The 16,518-nt window shown below is 51.1% G+C and overlaps 1 protein-coding gene across 1 annotated transcript; it reads right to left on the reverse strand.

Moving 5' to 3' along the window:
- Positions 1-16,299, reverse strand: NR2E1 (nuclear receptor subfamily 2 group E member 1). Its single transcript, XM_068410575.1, has 9 exons — positions 16,275-16,299; positions 10,985-11,130; positions 10,113-10,200; positions 9,590-9,825; positions 8,140-8,286; positions 3,692-3,788; positions 3,157-3,306; positions 2,781-2,886; positions 1-163 (listed from the first exon to the last, which is right to left on the reverse strand). The coding sequence occupies exons 1-9, from the start codon at positions 16,297-16,299 to the stop codon at positions 1-3; spliced, it is 1,158 nt and encodes a 385-aa protein (XP_068266676.1).
- Between the last annotated feature and the right edge of the window lie 219 nt (positions 16,300-16,518).

Below are 16,518 nucleotides of genomic sequence, written 5' to 3' on the forward strand. Positions count from 1 at the left end.
TTATATGTCACTGGATTTGTACATATCTGAAAGCAGTCTTGTAATTGGTACATTCCCAATGGTCTTTTTGAAAAACACTTCTTCTATTGTAGATGGACTAATCGAACGTAAAGCTGGTAAAAGCAGTAGAAGTTTTCCAAAACGACAGGGTTGTGTGGGGTACCTGGGAGACAGAAAAACATGATGTTGAAGTTTTCATATATTTTTCCAAAGAAAATCCTTTACTTTACAGAAAAGACCAATATCTGGCAAATTGTACAGATGGGTGCTACCTGTGCTAAAACCCTGTGGTTTGTACTCATGTGAGCAAAAAGTTTGACCCCAAGGAAAACTCTCTTAATGGAGGTTAGCAGAATATAGACCAATGTCTCTGAGTTTTTATTAACTCTTTTGTTTATTCCCTCAGAGCCGTAGCAATACAGAGACAGGATCTGCTCTGACTTGTCCCTCAGACGATAACTATGTTCTTGATGCAGTCAGGGAAGAGCTTGACCTATAATAAATACCTTGTCATTTAAAGAGCAATTTAAACCTGTCTGGATTGGCATGGTAATCATTTTGCCCCCTTTTGGTTGCCTTATACATTGAATACCAATTGACATTTAGAAAGATTTTTTTTTTGTTGTTAAAGAAGCTGTGATTTATCCCCAGGTAATATATTTGTGTAATAGGATATTTTCCATCCTTTCTCCCAGCTTTTGAAGCCAACACAAAGTAGGATGTGTATTCTAGCTGTGCTTACACTGACTTTACACCAGCGGTTCTCAAGCCTCTGCTTACAGTGATCTCCCTAAAAGAAGCAGTAGGTCTTTCAGAGAAACTTTCTGCTTCTCCAGTCTGCCCTCCCATGCGTCCTGTTGAGAGCGACTCCACTGAGATCAAAGGGCTGATACTACCATAACACTGGCAGGAAGGTAAATTCAAGCCTGAGGATGAAACAGAAGCTGAAAGCCCCATCGCACTGGAGTCAATGTGACAGCCCTGTCAGTGGACTGCACTTTTTTCCTTGTAAAAGGGTATCTTTTACAACAGATACTGTTCAGCCCAGTAGCTAAATATTTCCAGCAATGCAGAAATGCGGTGGAAAATCCCCATGCCTGGAAAGGAAACCATGGCCACGTAAAACCGTTGCTCCTTGGCTTTGCTCTCCAGCAGGCCCTGGCTCACTCAGAGTCCCCAGGGAGCAACCTTCAAGGGCAAGGCCTTCTGTAAGAACTGTTGCTATGCCTCAGTTATTCTTTTTGCTCCAAACTAGCCATAACTGAATGGTATTTGCAATTTTACTCCCATCCCCAGGGCAGGCCATTTCCTTTAAACTAAATAGAAGTGCTTCAGAGGCTGCTGCCATCTAATCTCTGACACTGAGTTGACTTCTGCTAGACAGAGCTATTATGAGAGCAGATCAAAGTTTAAGAAGGAAAAAATGGTATAGAAGTTCTTCTTCCACTGCTCCATCTCCCACTGTGCTAGTCTCATGGACCTCCACTGCAGCTAAAGGACTGAGACATGGACTTTACAAGACCTGTCGCAGCTCTCCCCAGAAGTCATGAACGAGCCAGAGCAGCTCTTGCAGATGTTAGGTGCGCTATTCTGACTTCTCCCCTGTCCCACCACTCTGAAGTGGTCCTTAGCACAAGGCTACTGATCTGTTCACAGCCAGCTGTTCTAGAGTGTGGGGTTGTATTTCGCACAGTACATTTTGTGCATTCCTGGGCTCACTCCTGCACACATCATGGGATGACAGCTACAGCTTTTACAGCAGTTTTTAAGATTTGTGTATCCCATGGGACTTCTCCTGAATGAGACAGAAGGGAATATTTTCTTCCCAAACAATGATTCTTATCACTCTGCTGCAGCACTGAAATGGGATTCACAAGTTCTGGGTTTTTCATTTCAACCTGAGAACAGACTCAGGGTAGAGTCTTGGAAGAGCCATTTAACTTCCTGTGTCCCAACTTTTGTATCTGCAAAATGGGGGAAATGACATGGGGAAGTGTATTGGAGTTCATGGGTCAAAAGCGCTCACACTGCTGTGAGGTGTGACGTTGTTTTGAGCACCACTATTAGCAGTATTTAACTGAATAAAACGTAGATGAAAATGTAGCCTTCTGAACTGCAAAGTGTTCCACAGCAGGTATCACTTCCCAGGGGAAGATCTCTCCAGGGAGGTACTGGAGCGTGTCCAAAGAAGAGCAACAAAGCTGGTGAAGGGTCTAGAACAGAAGTCTTATGAGGAGCAGCTGAGGGAACTGGGGTTGTTTAGCCTGGAGAAAAGGAGGCTCAGGGGTGACCTTATCACTCTTTACAATTACCTGAAAGGAGGTAGTTGTAGTGAGGCAGGAGTTGATCTCTTTTCCCAAGTAACAAGTGATAGGACGAGAGGAAACAACCTCAAGTTGCTCCAGGGGAGGTTTTAGATTGGATATCAGGAAAAATTTCTTCACCAAAAGGGTTGTTAAGCATTGGAACATGCTGCCCAGGGAAGTGGTGGCGTCACCATCCCTGGGGGTATTTAAAAGATGTGTAGGAAAACAATTTAGTGGTGGACTTGGCAGTGCTGGGTTAACAGTTGGACTTGATGATCTTAAGGGTCTTTTCCAACCTTTTCTATGATTCTCTTTCATCAGGGAATGCCAAATCCCTGCAGGCTGACAGCCAGTGTTTACTTACTGTAGCAGCCTTGTCCCCATTTCAGTCAGTGGAAACGTCACCTTCGCTACAGTGAGAGCAGGGTTTTACCCCTACACCTGCAAGTAGTACTGAGGGAAGACACCACTCACCTAGTATGAATGTAGCTGTTCAGAGTGAGCTGGGCTTCGTCTTGAAGGGCTGCTATGGCGGCAGCATTTCGGAAACTCCTCAGTTCAGAACCACTGTGTGTAGGCACTGGAAAGCAGATCAGTTACTAGTTCAGCCAGACTCTTTGGTGGGTCAAAACAGTTCAGCTAGTGCTATCAGCGGAAATTAAACATTCCCCTTAGTTCCCCAGCACTCCACTGTCAGCCTTTCAAAATGCAACACTGACTATTGGAATTCAATACCAGGAAACCTGTTGGATGGTATAAAGCTATGTCTGGTTTAAAACATCGTTTTTTGCTTTAAAGTAGCAACCTCATAGTTATCAGACCAGACAAGCAAGAGATGCTTTCTGCTTACCAGCTTTAAAAGTGACAATGCATTTGAGACAGGCAAATTCGGTAGCATCTAGCCGAAGTTGTCTAAATCTAGCCACAACCTCCTGTAAAGCCTGTATTTCTGAAATAATTTTATTCAGCTTCTGAGAATCTGTATTGTCACCGTTCATGCCTAAAACAGAAAGAGATGAAGTAAATCATACTAAAGGCATTTGCTTTATTTTATATTGATTTCTGACAAAATTCTGTGTATCAATATCCACTCTATTGTCACACTTGTCTATCTGGTTCCATGTAAACTGACTATATTGTATGAAAGTTAATACAAAATCTTCTCTTGGATGATAACAAACACAGTAATTTGCATTTAAATGACAATGCAAGCAGTCATGAATACAACAAAACAACATTATTTGCATTTAAATATAGATTTATAAATGACAGGTATGCTCTATTGTTCAGTAGGAATTTGTTATTCTTTACATGTTGTTCTTTTTTCAGTAATGTATTTTTATGGTAATTTTTGTAACAAAGTCATTAAATTGTGCAATTCTTACCAGATACAGCCAGTAGAGTGTTAGCATCAACTGGAATGGCCCATTGTGCTATTCCTAGAACAAACAGTTCTCTCCAAGCATCTTCCAAAAGCATCAGCTGTCATACAATAGATGTACAATATAACATAGTGTATAATTTATAGATTTATAAACAATTTAAATATGTAAATTTCTGTTATTTTAAAAACTACTTTAAATGCCTGTCATGGTATTTTCCCCACAGCATTTGTTAGCTCTTCTCTTAGCTTTTCGAGAAGGTGTCTAGAAATAAGTCTATGCATTGTAGAGAAACACGGAGGGCTGGCTCACTGTGCACCATATTGTGGACCGAAAGGGAGGAGAAAGAGAAAGGAGAGTGAGAACTCCCACCCCAAAGAGCTTGCTCACAACGTGAACACTCGCCCGTGTTTCTCAGCACAGCATGGGCTCTCCTCTCCCTCGGCACATACAGCTGTCCTAGGACAAGTTGGATGAGTGCTCTCCTATTGCTCTCGAGGGAAACCCCTTCCTTACTAAGCAAGTCTTTAGCTCTTTCAAGCACAGCATCTGAACACAAATACGGTTTCTCAGTGTCACCTGTTTCCTTGCTTTTTGCTTAAAATCACTCAGAAATTCCAGGCACTAAGAGCTGTTTCCTTTCAGAGAACTGAGTATCCAAGCACCTATGCTGACAGCCTTGCTAGTTCTCTGCAGTTCTTGTACGTTGCCTGGTTGTGTGGAGGATGTGTTTTTCTCTGTTTGGAGGCAATGCCTTTCATTTCCGTAGAGGGCAGTGGTGCATCTGAAGAGGAGACATGACTCCTGGTAATGCTGACTGGCAAAGACAGAACGGCCATGTTTAGTCTTGAGGGCATCTTTGGATTGTTTGTCCAGACCAACTCTTAAGAGGGGTTTGGAAGGCCCCCAGTTCAGCTGAAGTTCATGGCCTAAAGGATATCCTGGGATCTCATGTCTTTCAATAGGGTGGGAGAGATTTGGAAGGGTGAGAACTGTCGTGGACTCAGGAGGGATCATCTGGTGGCTCCATGCAGTGAAAACAGATTGCCCAAAACTCATGCAGAAAAAAAAAAGCAAACCACATGTATTAATATTGCTATGGTCCCTGAAAGTATCACCAGCTCAGCTTCTTAGGAAAATAGGAAGGAGGGTATTTTAAGTAAGTCAATAAAAAATCTGTAAAAGGAAGAACAAAGTAAAAAATACGTCTTACCAAATGAATTACTATTTCCTTGGAATCAGATACATGAAAGTAATAGATGATACAGAAAGCATGCAGTAAGAGTGAATCCTTTATCTGTGTGCTAACTCTTAACAGTATTAGGAGTTTTAAACCACCCTGTTCCGATCAGAACAGGAGGAAGAGCTCTCAGACTCTCTGCTCTCACCTTGTAACCGCAGGCTTATGCCCATTTTGTGCCTTTTTGTGCTATGTGCTTGGCAGAACTTCTATATAACTTGACTAAGGAAATTGTGACGGGAAAGTATTTCTGTCTCTGTTTGCATATAGTTACTGTTTGAAATAATTACATTGGATTTTACAGTGCTGGAAGCTGCCCAGATCATTGTATGAAATATGGAGGGGAAAGGAAGTCTAGGGTGCAGTGCCCATCTCAGCTCTGTTCTGAGAGCAGCCGAACCTGCTCGTAAGTCTCCTAATTGCTGCTGCTGCCTGCGAACTCAGCCCCTCCTCCCGATAATCCTGCCTGATGGATGTGCAGGTTTCTGTATGACATAGGAAGTGATTTGCCAGCCTTTCATTTGCTTTTGTAAAACATTTTTTGTCATTCATTCATGCAGATACAATGGTAATGAGTGGTGGTTCCTGGAAGATATCAATTTCATATGTTCTTTCCCACTAAGTCTTTAAAGTCAGAAGACTTTAGAAATAAGAGACTATTCCAATAGCTGAAGCTTTCTTCATGCCTATGTGTAAGTCTGTAAAACCCCCAATTAAAATAATTCACGCTGAAGTCATACTCAGCCCTCCCTCTTCAAAGAAACAAGAAACACCAGGCTTTCCGAAGGACTGGTTTTTGCTTCTTAATCAGCCCCATCCTGTTAGTACAACCTTTTGTTGGTGACCTGCATTAGGCCAACCTGTCTTACAGACAAGCTGGGCAGGTGTGCAGGCCAGCAGAACTTGAAGCAAGGTGTATTTGTTGTGTGGCTTCCAATCCATGGTGGGATTAGCTCTGTGAAGCTGGGGAAGGGATACAGGTTCTCTTCTACCAAGAGTAGTAACACAGCAAATCCTCAGTCTTGTGTTTTGTCAGCAAATTGGTTCCTACTTATTTCCTTGCCTTCAAGATGAAACTGTCAGAGTCCTGGAATCACAATGTGTTTGCCTTTTCAGAAAAGCACAACAAAAGCAAAATCCAGGAGAAGGTTTTAGACTCTCCTCAGGCAGATGTCAGGGATACAAAAAGAGAAATGCAGACTTTTACAGCTGGGCCATTGTCGAATTAAATAATGCAATGGCACTATTATAAAAATCAACTGCCTGATTATTCATGAAACAAGGTGATTAAAATCAGAGTGATTTCTTCTCCAGCTCTCCTGAATATGACAAGGGAATCATGCAGAAAGAGGCCCAGGTCAAAGCTTTAGAGCTGAACAGCTCTGAGTTTTGAAGAAGCTGGCTTGCATTGAGGTACAGCAAGTCAAGGTGATGTTAAGGAAAGGATGGGATTTTAATATGTGCTTCACTAACGTTAGTCCCTGGTGTGAAAGTGAAAGAGGCAGTGGGTTATTTAAAGGTAATGGGAACACTCTGGTATCTATGCTGTCTCAGGCATGTTTGGTCATGTGCAATGGAGACTTCCCTTGCTCCCGAATCCTGCTGCCCTCTCCTCCGCATACTGACAGAGATGACCTTGTGGGAAATGCATCCATTTTATGTCAAATGAAGCTTTCACCTAAAGACCCTCTTGTGGACCTCACTTGTCTAGAGAAGGACCTAGCCTCTTCCCACACGCTGAGGCTCCTGCTGAAGTGGCACGCCTTCTATTGTCCCTGATATTTGGGCCTGTTTCTTCAGTTGCTTAGTACGACAGAGCTTGTGCTCTGCAGGAGTAGTGGCAGCAGAAGACAACATTAGAGAATAGCATGCTGCACTGGGACCGTTGTCTTCCTGACACTGTGTGTAACCTCCCGGGCCCTATCGCATTGCTCCCCTCACGCTCCTCTGTAGCAGCACCCCAGCCAGACCTGCACAGTGTCCCCCTTTGCCTAATTTCATGACTAGGATTTCAAAATGTGAGTCTGGTGCTAGAACAGGAACATTTCAATGTGCTTTAGCTTTATATCACATTGTTACCGTCATGATTTATCTTTAGGTAGAAAACACTATTGGTTTCCTAAGAAGCTCTTCTCTTTCAGTTCAAAATACGTGTTTGCATATCAACTGCAACACTTGCAACATGCATCCATGGAAGGGAACTAGTTCCCCTGCTGACTGCTATGTAACATCTAAGGCACAACACTTCTAGTTACCATTTTGGGAAATTAGCTCAATCATATCAAAGTATTAGATGTTTTTTATGATTGGAGCTTTGCATAGATTTCTCCTCTTCCATTTTATAATTATCTGATTACTTTTTTTTTAAATTAGTGCATTACACAAAGCACACTGAGTCCTCATCAAGAATCAAGTCATTAAGAAATTGCTTCAGCTCTTATGGTTCACGTATGATTTACCTGAGGCAAAGGCAAATTGTCATAGAGGAAAACAAGACAAATTAAAGAAGATTTTAATTAATGCTGAAAAATGTTGTGGGCTGGCCAAATTCTGCTTCCACCATATTGGTGTAATTGTAATGTAGGTTCGCTAAAGATAACATGAATAAGAAAAAATTCTGTGTGATTCTGTGATTCTGTGATTCTGTGAAATGTTGGCTCTGTAAACAGTTGAGAGGAGAGGAGAGGAGAGGGGAGGGGAGGGGAGGAGAGGAGAGGAGAGGAGAGGAGAGGAGAGGAGAGGAGAGGAGAGGAGAGGAGAGGAGAAGGAATGGTCTTCAGAAATCACCTCAATCATATTCTGAGGCCATATGCTTAACTAAGTACTTCTCATCCCAAAATAGCAAAGATGCTGTTTCAAATTTTATGGAGGGGAAAGTTGTTCCACAAGTAGAGAAGCAGTTTTGACACGCTGAGCTTGGTCTGCAGCCTGGTGACTTTTCCTCTAGCACTTGTCCTCCAATAATATTAGCTTTATATTAGATTTTTTTCTGTCTCGATTTTTGTTTGCTTTATGAAATAACAGTTGGAGGAAAGCAGTTTCTAAATCTAGTTTTTAGGGACAGACCAAAACTCTGCTCTGAACTTCAGAGCTGCTGAAATCCCTTACAGATTTAGAGATCTAGGGCTGAAGGTTCAGGACCCAATCTGAGCTCTGAGCCTTCTTTAACAGGCAGGCCAGGCCAATACCACTCCCACCGCAGGTGCCTTACCTGATCTTGTAAGGACAAGGTGGAGAAGGCTGGGACACTCTTGGCCCACTTGATGCTCATGAACAGAAGTCTGGCTGCTGACTCGCAGACGGATTCAGTGGCCACTTCGTACAAATACATAGGGGTACCGTTGACTTCATGCGGGTACTAATGTCAAAAAGAAAATAAAGCAACTTCATAAAATGTCACCAAGGCAGCCTGGTCTTCCTGTCCCCTACAGCTGCCATTCAGTGCATCACGCTCATGCTCAGTGCAACTGTGCACTCTCTTATTCTGCAAGCAGAGGTCATTGCTTTCAGTGGGCCCACTCCAAACTGCTCTCTGCTGCTCATCCGCATGGATGAACTGTACTACAGAAACAGTTCTCCGGAGGAGGTTGAAGGGAGAACGAAATGATTACATCAGGGGGAAAAAATTACCAAAACGCGGTGTCGTCCTTTACCCTGTTACACAATAGCCCACCTCTGGTAGCAGAGTTAGAAGGATACAAATTTGATTAAGAATTTGTGGTTTGTAACCTGTGCTTCAGCAGCTGATGTAGCACTCCAGCCCTGCTCAGCAAAGCAGTACATACTCATTTAGCCTTAACCTTCATCTAGCTCCCTGACTGCAACAGGCTGTAAGCAGATGCATAGAGCTAAGTGTAACTACCTAAAGGGTATGTAGTGTTGGAATGGAGTTACGTTTTCAAGCATGTGCTATGTTTTCTTGCTAAATAATTTCTGATGCAGTATTTTCCAAAATTATAATACAACAGTATATGTTGTGATCATGTTCACGACGGATTCTCCCAAGCTACCAACTCTGGAAATGGAGAACTATTTAAGTTGTGTCTTCTTTGATTTTCTAGGTGCTGTGAATATGCAAAATGCCATTGCAAATGGGTTAATGAAAAACATGACCTTATGGCTAATTCCTGTGCAGTTGAGGCCACAGCAGTGCTTCTACTGGGCTGCTTAGGAAATGTCGCAGCCAAGAAGCGCAGAGCCAGCTTAGGCACATCTGTGTCTGCGTGGACAAGCTGCAGGCTTTGGTCAGTACAGATATAGTACTTTCTGGACTACATCACTATGGAGATGGGCATTTTGCTGAAGAAAACTCGGTGATTGCAGCTCATCCTCATGAAGCAAGGTTTAAAATTGACTTGTGGATGGGCTCCAGGCACTTCTGCAACCATGAGGGTGTAAGGATGTAGGAGAGACAGGGTTTGTACAGAGCAGGTTATCAGACGGTCCTTCTTCATACCCCTTCTGCAGAGGGCCTCTTACCCCTTGCACCTCGTGTCTCCAGAGCTTTTAGGGACATAACAAAAGAGTCCCCACCACAACCTGCAAGGTCTCAAGCCTTGCTCTTTGCCATGTCTACCCGAGAGGCAGGAAGGAGCTGGCCAGTTGCAGGCACCTCAACAGTGTGGTCTGCGGGCCTGCCGGGGGCCGGGACAGTGGCTGACCTTTGGGGTGGGCTGCGCCAGGCCCACCAGAGCCTGTCTCTCGGGGGTGCCAGCGACGGCGGCCAGCTCCAGGCCGTGGGGCTCCAGCTGGGAGACGGCAGTGAAGAAGGCAGGTGCTGGCAGGGCGGCGGCTGGGAAGTGTGGGGCGCCGCTGCTCTCCTCCTTGTGCCCGCGGAAGTAGAGGGCCACCTGCTTCCTTATCGTCGACGTCCGGGGGCCCCGCTCGTGCTGCACCGCTGCAGGGCACCAAGGAGAGGCGAGGAGGTCACTGTGGGGTCCCACAACGGGTACCCCATGGTGCTTGGCTGGGCTTCCCTCCTCCCTGCAGTTTTTTGGGGCTGGCCCCCGATTCCCCACCTGGGGGTGTTTGGGAAGAAATGGGTGAGGCTGCCATGGGATGGGGGGTTGTTAGGGGCCTGGAGGGGGAGACCCCACAGTGACACACCGCTCCCCAGTTCAGAGAAAGTCTCTGTTCCCTCCTGCCACCCCGCCGCCCCGGCCCCGGGAGAGGGGGAGCAGGTACCGTCTTTGTTCATGTTGACCTCCAAGCACTTCTTCAGCCGGCAGGCCCGGCACTGGTTCCTGTGCGTCTTGTCCACCGGGCAGCCTCCCTGCAACACAGCCAGCCGTCGGGCCGGGGGGAGCACCGCACTCACCCCGCCGGCCCCCGCGCCCTCCCCGGGCCAGGCCGGGCCGCGGCGGGGCCGTGCCTTGCCGGAGTGCTTGACTCAGCGGCGGGGCGGAGCGGGGCGGGGCGGGGAGGACCGTGCCGTGCCGTGCCAGGGTGCTTGTCCCGGCGGCGGGGCGGGCCGGGCCGCCTTCAGCACCCGAGACAGCGACGGCGGCACCACCCCCTCGGGGCGCCCCGGGCCCCTGTGCCCCCCCCGCCGCGTCCCCAGCCCCGCATCCCCGCGGGGACGGTCCGGGCGTGGAAATGAGCGCTGGCGGAGCGGGAAGGGGAACAAGCGGAGCTGCCTCCGCCTGGGCGCGGGCGCGACCCGCCGGGGTGGAAATGGTGTCGGTTGTCCACCGAGCGGCTGTGGATTGTGGCCCACCGAGGGGCTGCCCCTCGCTCTCCTCGTGTGATGAGCGGTGGGCTGGCTGCACGCCTGCCCCCGCTGTCATCCCCGCTCCCTCCTTGCGCACCCCTCCTCATCCTCGCCGGTGGGCTGCGGCCGCACGGCCCGGGGTGGGGGACCGTGCCGGCGGGAGGCGGGCTGGGGTACCCTGCGCCCGGCCTCGGCCCGGGACCCCCTGGGAAGGGAGGGGGGGGCTGCATGACAGCTGGAGCTTGCTGCTGCGGGTGTTTCTGTTGGCGGGGGGGGCAATACGGGGGCCAGGGGAAATACAGGGTAAGAGGTGCAGGTGGTGAGGGGACTGCGCTGCGGCGGGTACCTGATTTCCCGATTTGCAAACATAGGTCCTATTCCTCCTGATGCTCCGCTTGAAAAATCCCGAGCACCCATCGCAGGCGTAAACCCCATAGTGTTTCCCGGAGCTGCGGTCCCCACACACTTTGCAAGGGATGTCTAAAATGCGACCTGAAAGCAGAGAAGGGAGGGAGGGAGAGAGCGAGCGCTCAGCAGTCTGACCTCCGGAGGGATTAGCCCCAGAGCCGCAGTACAAGCAAATAATGAAGTGATTTTATAGCCAACTTTCTTTTCCTTGAGCAAGTGTCAGTTTTCTACAATGAGCATTATTCATGCCCCGCTACGTTTATTCGGATCTTCTATAATCGCCAAGACCCATTTTGGAAGGGAAGATTACAGCAGCGGGAGCAGCAGACTCGCCTGCTAGAAGTGGGGATGCGGGGGCGGGGGGGGGGGGGCGACTTGGGGAGGGGGGGCGACTTTGGCGGGTGGCGTTCCCCTCGCTTCCTGGCGCTCGGCAAACAGAGGACGGCACTTTCCCTGGGCAGGAGAGCAGTCAAGAGACCGAGTCACAGAATAAATCAAAACAAAATAACATGAGCAGGAAGCCAAGTGACCTTCTCTTTCCCCTTGCAACCCCGGGGAAAGGGGGCTGGTTCCTGCCACAGACGAGCCGTGTCATTTTCTTCACCCCAAAACCTGCAGCAAACCTTTCCGCCTCGCCTTTGTGTGCGGACGCGGTTATGGTCTGCGAGCGGGCTGGGGCGCGGGCTGGTGGGCGGGCAGCGCTGCTCCCCTCCGCTCCCCTCCGCTCCTCTCCGCTCCCCTCCGCTCCCCTCCCCTCCACTCCCCTCCCCTCCGCTCCTCTCCGCTCCCCTCCCCTCCGCTCCCCTCCCCTCCCCTCCACTCCTCTCCGCTCCCCTCCGCTCCTCTCCGCTCCGCTCTCCTCCGCCTCACACGCAGCTCCCGCTCCGCCGGGCGCTGCTCTCGCACCCACTTTGACTAGAATTGCAAATGGTCTGAGGGTGATGTAAGAACTTGAGCAGAGATTATTGCAGCCCGGTTCAAGAAACCCGCCAAAACGCCGCTCGGCTTCTGCCTTTTCTCTGGCTTTGCTCTTTTTTCTCTTTTCTCTTTTTTCTCTCTCTTTTTCCTTTTTTCTTTTTCTTTTTCTTTTTCTTTTTCTTTTTCTTTTTCTTTTCTTTTTCTTTTTCTCTTTCTTTTTTTCTTTTTCCTTTTCTTTATCCTTTTCTTTTTCCGCGTTCTTTTTCTTTTTGTCCTTTCCTTTCCTTTCCTTTCCTTTCCTTTCCTTTTCCCTTTCCCTTTCCCTTTCCCTTTCCTTTTTCCTTTTATTTTTCCTTTTATTTTTTCCCGTGTTTTCTCTTTTCTTTTCTTTTCTTTTCTTTTCTTTTCTTTTCTTTTCTTTTCTTTTCTTTTCTTTTCTTTTCTTTTCTTTTCTTTTCTTTTCTTTTCTTTTCTTTTCTTTTCTTTTCTTTTCTCTTCTTCTTTTCTCTTCTTTTCTTTTCTCTGCCTCAAACAGCCTTCTTTCCTCCTATCTCAACTTACGCTGGAGATTCAGTCCCTCTCACCAAACCTTGGTCTCCAAACTCCGGCGGAGAGCACTCGGGGCCGCTATCTGTGTTTGGAAGTAGTTCAGGGAGAGCCCCGGCTGCGGGTGGGGGTGAGGCTGGAAGGGAGAAGGCGGCAGCGTGCGGTGCGGTGCGGAGCAGTGCGGTGTGGAGTGGAGCGCTGCTGGGGGGGGCGGGGTGAGAATGGCAACAGGCCGCAGGGGCTCCGCTCGCTCCCTAGAGAATTTAGGATTCCGAGATAATTTCAGACATGTCTGCGCTAAGGCTCTAAGACAATGCCTGCTGGCAGACAATAGGGACATTAGATAAAGTGTTAACTTAATGATTTTGCCCATTGAAACTCGTTTGACTGCCTCCAATGAGCACAAGCTGCCAGCTTCTTCCCTAAATGAAACCCGACAGCTGCTATACACAACACGGCGAGAGGGACGGGGATTAGGTTAGGGACTGCGAGAGGGAGGGGTGGCGGAGGGAGGGTGGGAGGGAGAGAGGTTAAAGAATAAAAAACTTTTGCGCAATTAATAAGAAGCGCAGCCCAAGGAAGCCCCCCCCCGCCCCACTGCCTGCGAGCAAGCCGCGGCTTTGGAGCTGCAGGTAGGCGCCCGTGAGGAGGGCTGAGGCCGAGGCACGGTTTCTGTGAGTGTGTAATTACAAGCCCTCCTTGCCACCTGCCTATTGGGGCACCAGTGACCCGTCAAAAAGTGTAGCATGGGAATTCGGATATCGCACAATGCCAACGGGGGAAAGCGCTCGACTTCCCTCTCCAGCCCTCAGCATCCACGGGGAGAGAGAGGGTCCACACGCACGCACACAAAGGAGGAGAAGGGGGAGGAGGGGCAGGCTGGGGGTGGGGGGAGAGACACTGAAGCGGTACGTGCAGCGGTGGTGCACCCCGGTGCAGAGCCCAGCACCGCCCAGCCGCCCCCGCGCACCCCGTCCGGCCGCCGGGGACCCCCCACCCCCCCTTCCCTCGGCAGCGGGCCTCAGCCGTGGCCGCGCACCCGGGCCCGCCGGAGGGCCGCCGCCCGGGCCACCGGGCAGCCCCGGGGGTCTCCACTTCCCCGTCCGGCCCGCGGCGCGGGGCAGCCGGCTCGGCTTCCTCGGCGCTAGAAGCGGGCGGCGGAGAGAGAAGAAACTTGGGGTGGTTTTACAGAACAGTTTTCCCCAGGCGGGTTTTAAGTTTGGGAGCCTCTTTAAAAAAATCATATGCGTTATATATATATACAGACATAACCACACCATGCATGTAAACATGTTCCCTATATTCTTCACACGTCCACATATTCCATCGATAAAAACCGAGCACCTGGAGCACCTCGCCAAACCCAAATAACCCCGTTTCCAGCCGTCTGAGCGGGCCCGGCCCGTCCGATCATCTCCGCGGCCCCCGACGAGGCAGAGGGCGGGGAGGGGGGGACGCGGCAGAGGGAGCGCCCGGAGCCCCCCGCACCGCGCGGCTGCGGGGCCGCCCCGTCCCGCCGCCCGCCCGCCATCCCGGCCGCGCTCCGCGCCCCCCCTCCACCCCCCATCCCCGCCCCGCGGAGCCTGTTATGAGAAAACTTTCGTGCAGGGCAAATATGAAATAAGTAGAGGGGGAAGAGGCAGGGCAGGGGGGTGGGAAGAGAAAAATGCGAGCTTGACACGGGGTCATGAGATAACTGATTAACTCTGCCTAACAGCGCTCCGGTTCCCCGAGGTACCGCTTCGTCTCAGAAGTTTAGCGCTAAGAAAATGGGATTTCTGTTCAGCTGGGAAACCGTTTTGAACATCCCACGACAGGGGGTCCTTGGGGGCTTTTTTTGTGTGTCATAATTGCTTAAAGGATATATGGCAGCCCCGATTACTGTAATTACCATCAGAGGCTGTTGAAAGAAGTTAGCCTGGGCTCGGGGGACGGCGGGATGGGGTCTTGTTACCACCCAGGCAGACCTCGCAGCTGACATCGTTAGGCGCCCACCGGCGGGCAGAAAAGCCAGGCCGGAGCCCCCTTGCCCGGGAGCCCCCCGGGACCCCCGGAAGCCCCGGGACAGCGGGTCGGGCTTTTTGTATGCGCTGCCGAGGCCGGCCGGTCTCGGGCCCCGGCCCGCTGCAGTCCCCGCGTGTCCCCGTCCCCGCGGGGCCTTGGTGGGGTCGGGCCTGGGGAGTCTCCTTCTGGGGGTTCCCAGGGAGTTGGGGGGGGTCGGAGTCAGCAGCGAAGGTGGCGGCGGCGGCCGGGGGTGGCCCAGCGCCGTGCGGCCTGAGGCGCGGTCCAGCCTTGCGGGTTTTCTCCTCCGCAAAATATCTCCGGCAGAAGCTCCTCCGTCCTTTGGGGACGAGGCCGCCCGGCCCTTCCTGTCCCCTCGCCAACACTCAGAAATCCGCCAGGCGCCCCGACAACGTCCCGGCGCGCCTGCCCACGGGCCCGATCCCGCTCCGTCTCTCGCCGCACTTACCGGGCAGTTCGGGCAGCGCAGCCGGCGCGAAGCAGCCCCGGCCGCCGCAGCTTATTTTTGGCCGCTGCCCCCTTCCCCTCCGTCGATGATCACCTCGACCGCAGCCCCGCTACTAATTTTTTTTACCCCTGAGTAAAATGCCGCGCTCAGCCCCACGAGGGAAGAAGACAAGCCAACCCACGCCGAAGCGGCGGCAGCTCGGCCGCAGCGCCGGGCCCGCGCCGGGCTCCACGCCGCGGCCCCCTCCTGTCCCCCGGCCCCGCCGCCGCGGTCCCCCGGTTTCCCGGCTCTCGCGGACAAAGGGTGGACACGGGTCAAAATAAGGGGGAAGAGCGGCAAGGAGAAGGCCGCGGGGCTGGCGGGGGGCGGCCGGTGTCAAGTAGGGCGGCGGGTCCCTCCCGGCTCTGCCTCCCTTTCTCCACCGCTCCGCAGCCCCGGGAGACGGCCGGAGCACGGAGGAAATAACTGTCCGATCCATCACTTGTCAGACATTAAATTGGATTGGGTATTTTTCCCCCCGCTTTGTTACTGACTCCATCCATATTACAAACTCCGAAAGTCCCACTGGGATTATATGGATTGAGCCATTCTGTAAGAGCGGTTAGTCATGCTTTAAATTCCCCAGTTATGAGGTGCATGGATTTAGGATTAAAGAAAATGTGACTTTTAAGTTGTTTCTGCTTTCCTCGTTGCAGGATTATTTGTTGTAACTGGAAATGGTGTGCAAAGTATTGCATTTAAATCCTCCTTCAATAGAGTTGCTTACGCGATTCCGTGTAATTGAGTGACCGGAGTTTCAAACTCTCAAAAAGAAATTATTATGTCGCAGAAGGTTGCATAAAGTCCCTGAGAAAAGCAGCACGTTTCAACTCCGTAATGCCCTTTAAACCCAAACCTTCCCCGCTCCGCTCCAGTACCGGAGACCCGCAGACAACTGCCCGCGCCCCGGCGGGACGAACCCCCTCCCCGCCTCCGGTGGAGCTGCTTTTCCCGGGGCTCGCTGCCCCCGGGCTCCTGCCCCCGTTCCAGCGGCGGAAAGCCGGGGCGGGCAGCTGGGAAGAGGCGTTTTGTAAGCCCGGGGCCCAAACTCCGTCGGGGCAACTCCGAGCCTATATATTCGTTGCCACTCCGGATGGAAATATACACTTCTTTTTTAATTCGCCGGGAGGGGATGCAAACCCAAACCACAACCCCCCCCCGCCTTCCTCTCCCTCCCCTCACCTCCCGCCCCCCAGGCCAGGCTGCAGCCGGTCTCGGAAAGGCTGCTCGAAGCCTCCACCGCGTTATTACCCACTTGTTGATCCCGCCGGCTTGCTCATGCTCGAAGCCCCCGAGAGTCGTTAAACTCAGGGCGAAGTGTCGGCGCCGGGGCGAGGCGGTCCCCCCCCCCCCGCCGCCACCGGCGCGGCGGCTCCGCGGGGCAGGTGCCTCCCTCGGGCGCTCACTGCTGGCTCCGCCGCGGGGGCCGGCACATCCTCGCCGCTGCCCGGCGATGTCCTCCCAAGGGACGGGGACACGCGGCGGGGACGCGGCAAGGG

The sequence above is a fragment of the Nyctibius grandis genome, chromosome 1 (genome assembly GCF_013368605.1).
Source record: "Nyctibius grandis isolate bNycGra1 chromosome 1, bNycGra1.pri, whole genome shotgun sequence".
Taxonomy (NCBI): Eukaryota; Metazoa; Chordata; class Aves; order Nyctibiiformes; family Nyctibiidae; genus Nyctibius; species Nyctibius grandis.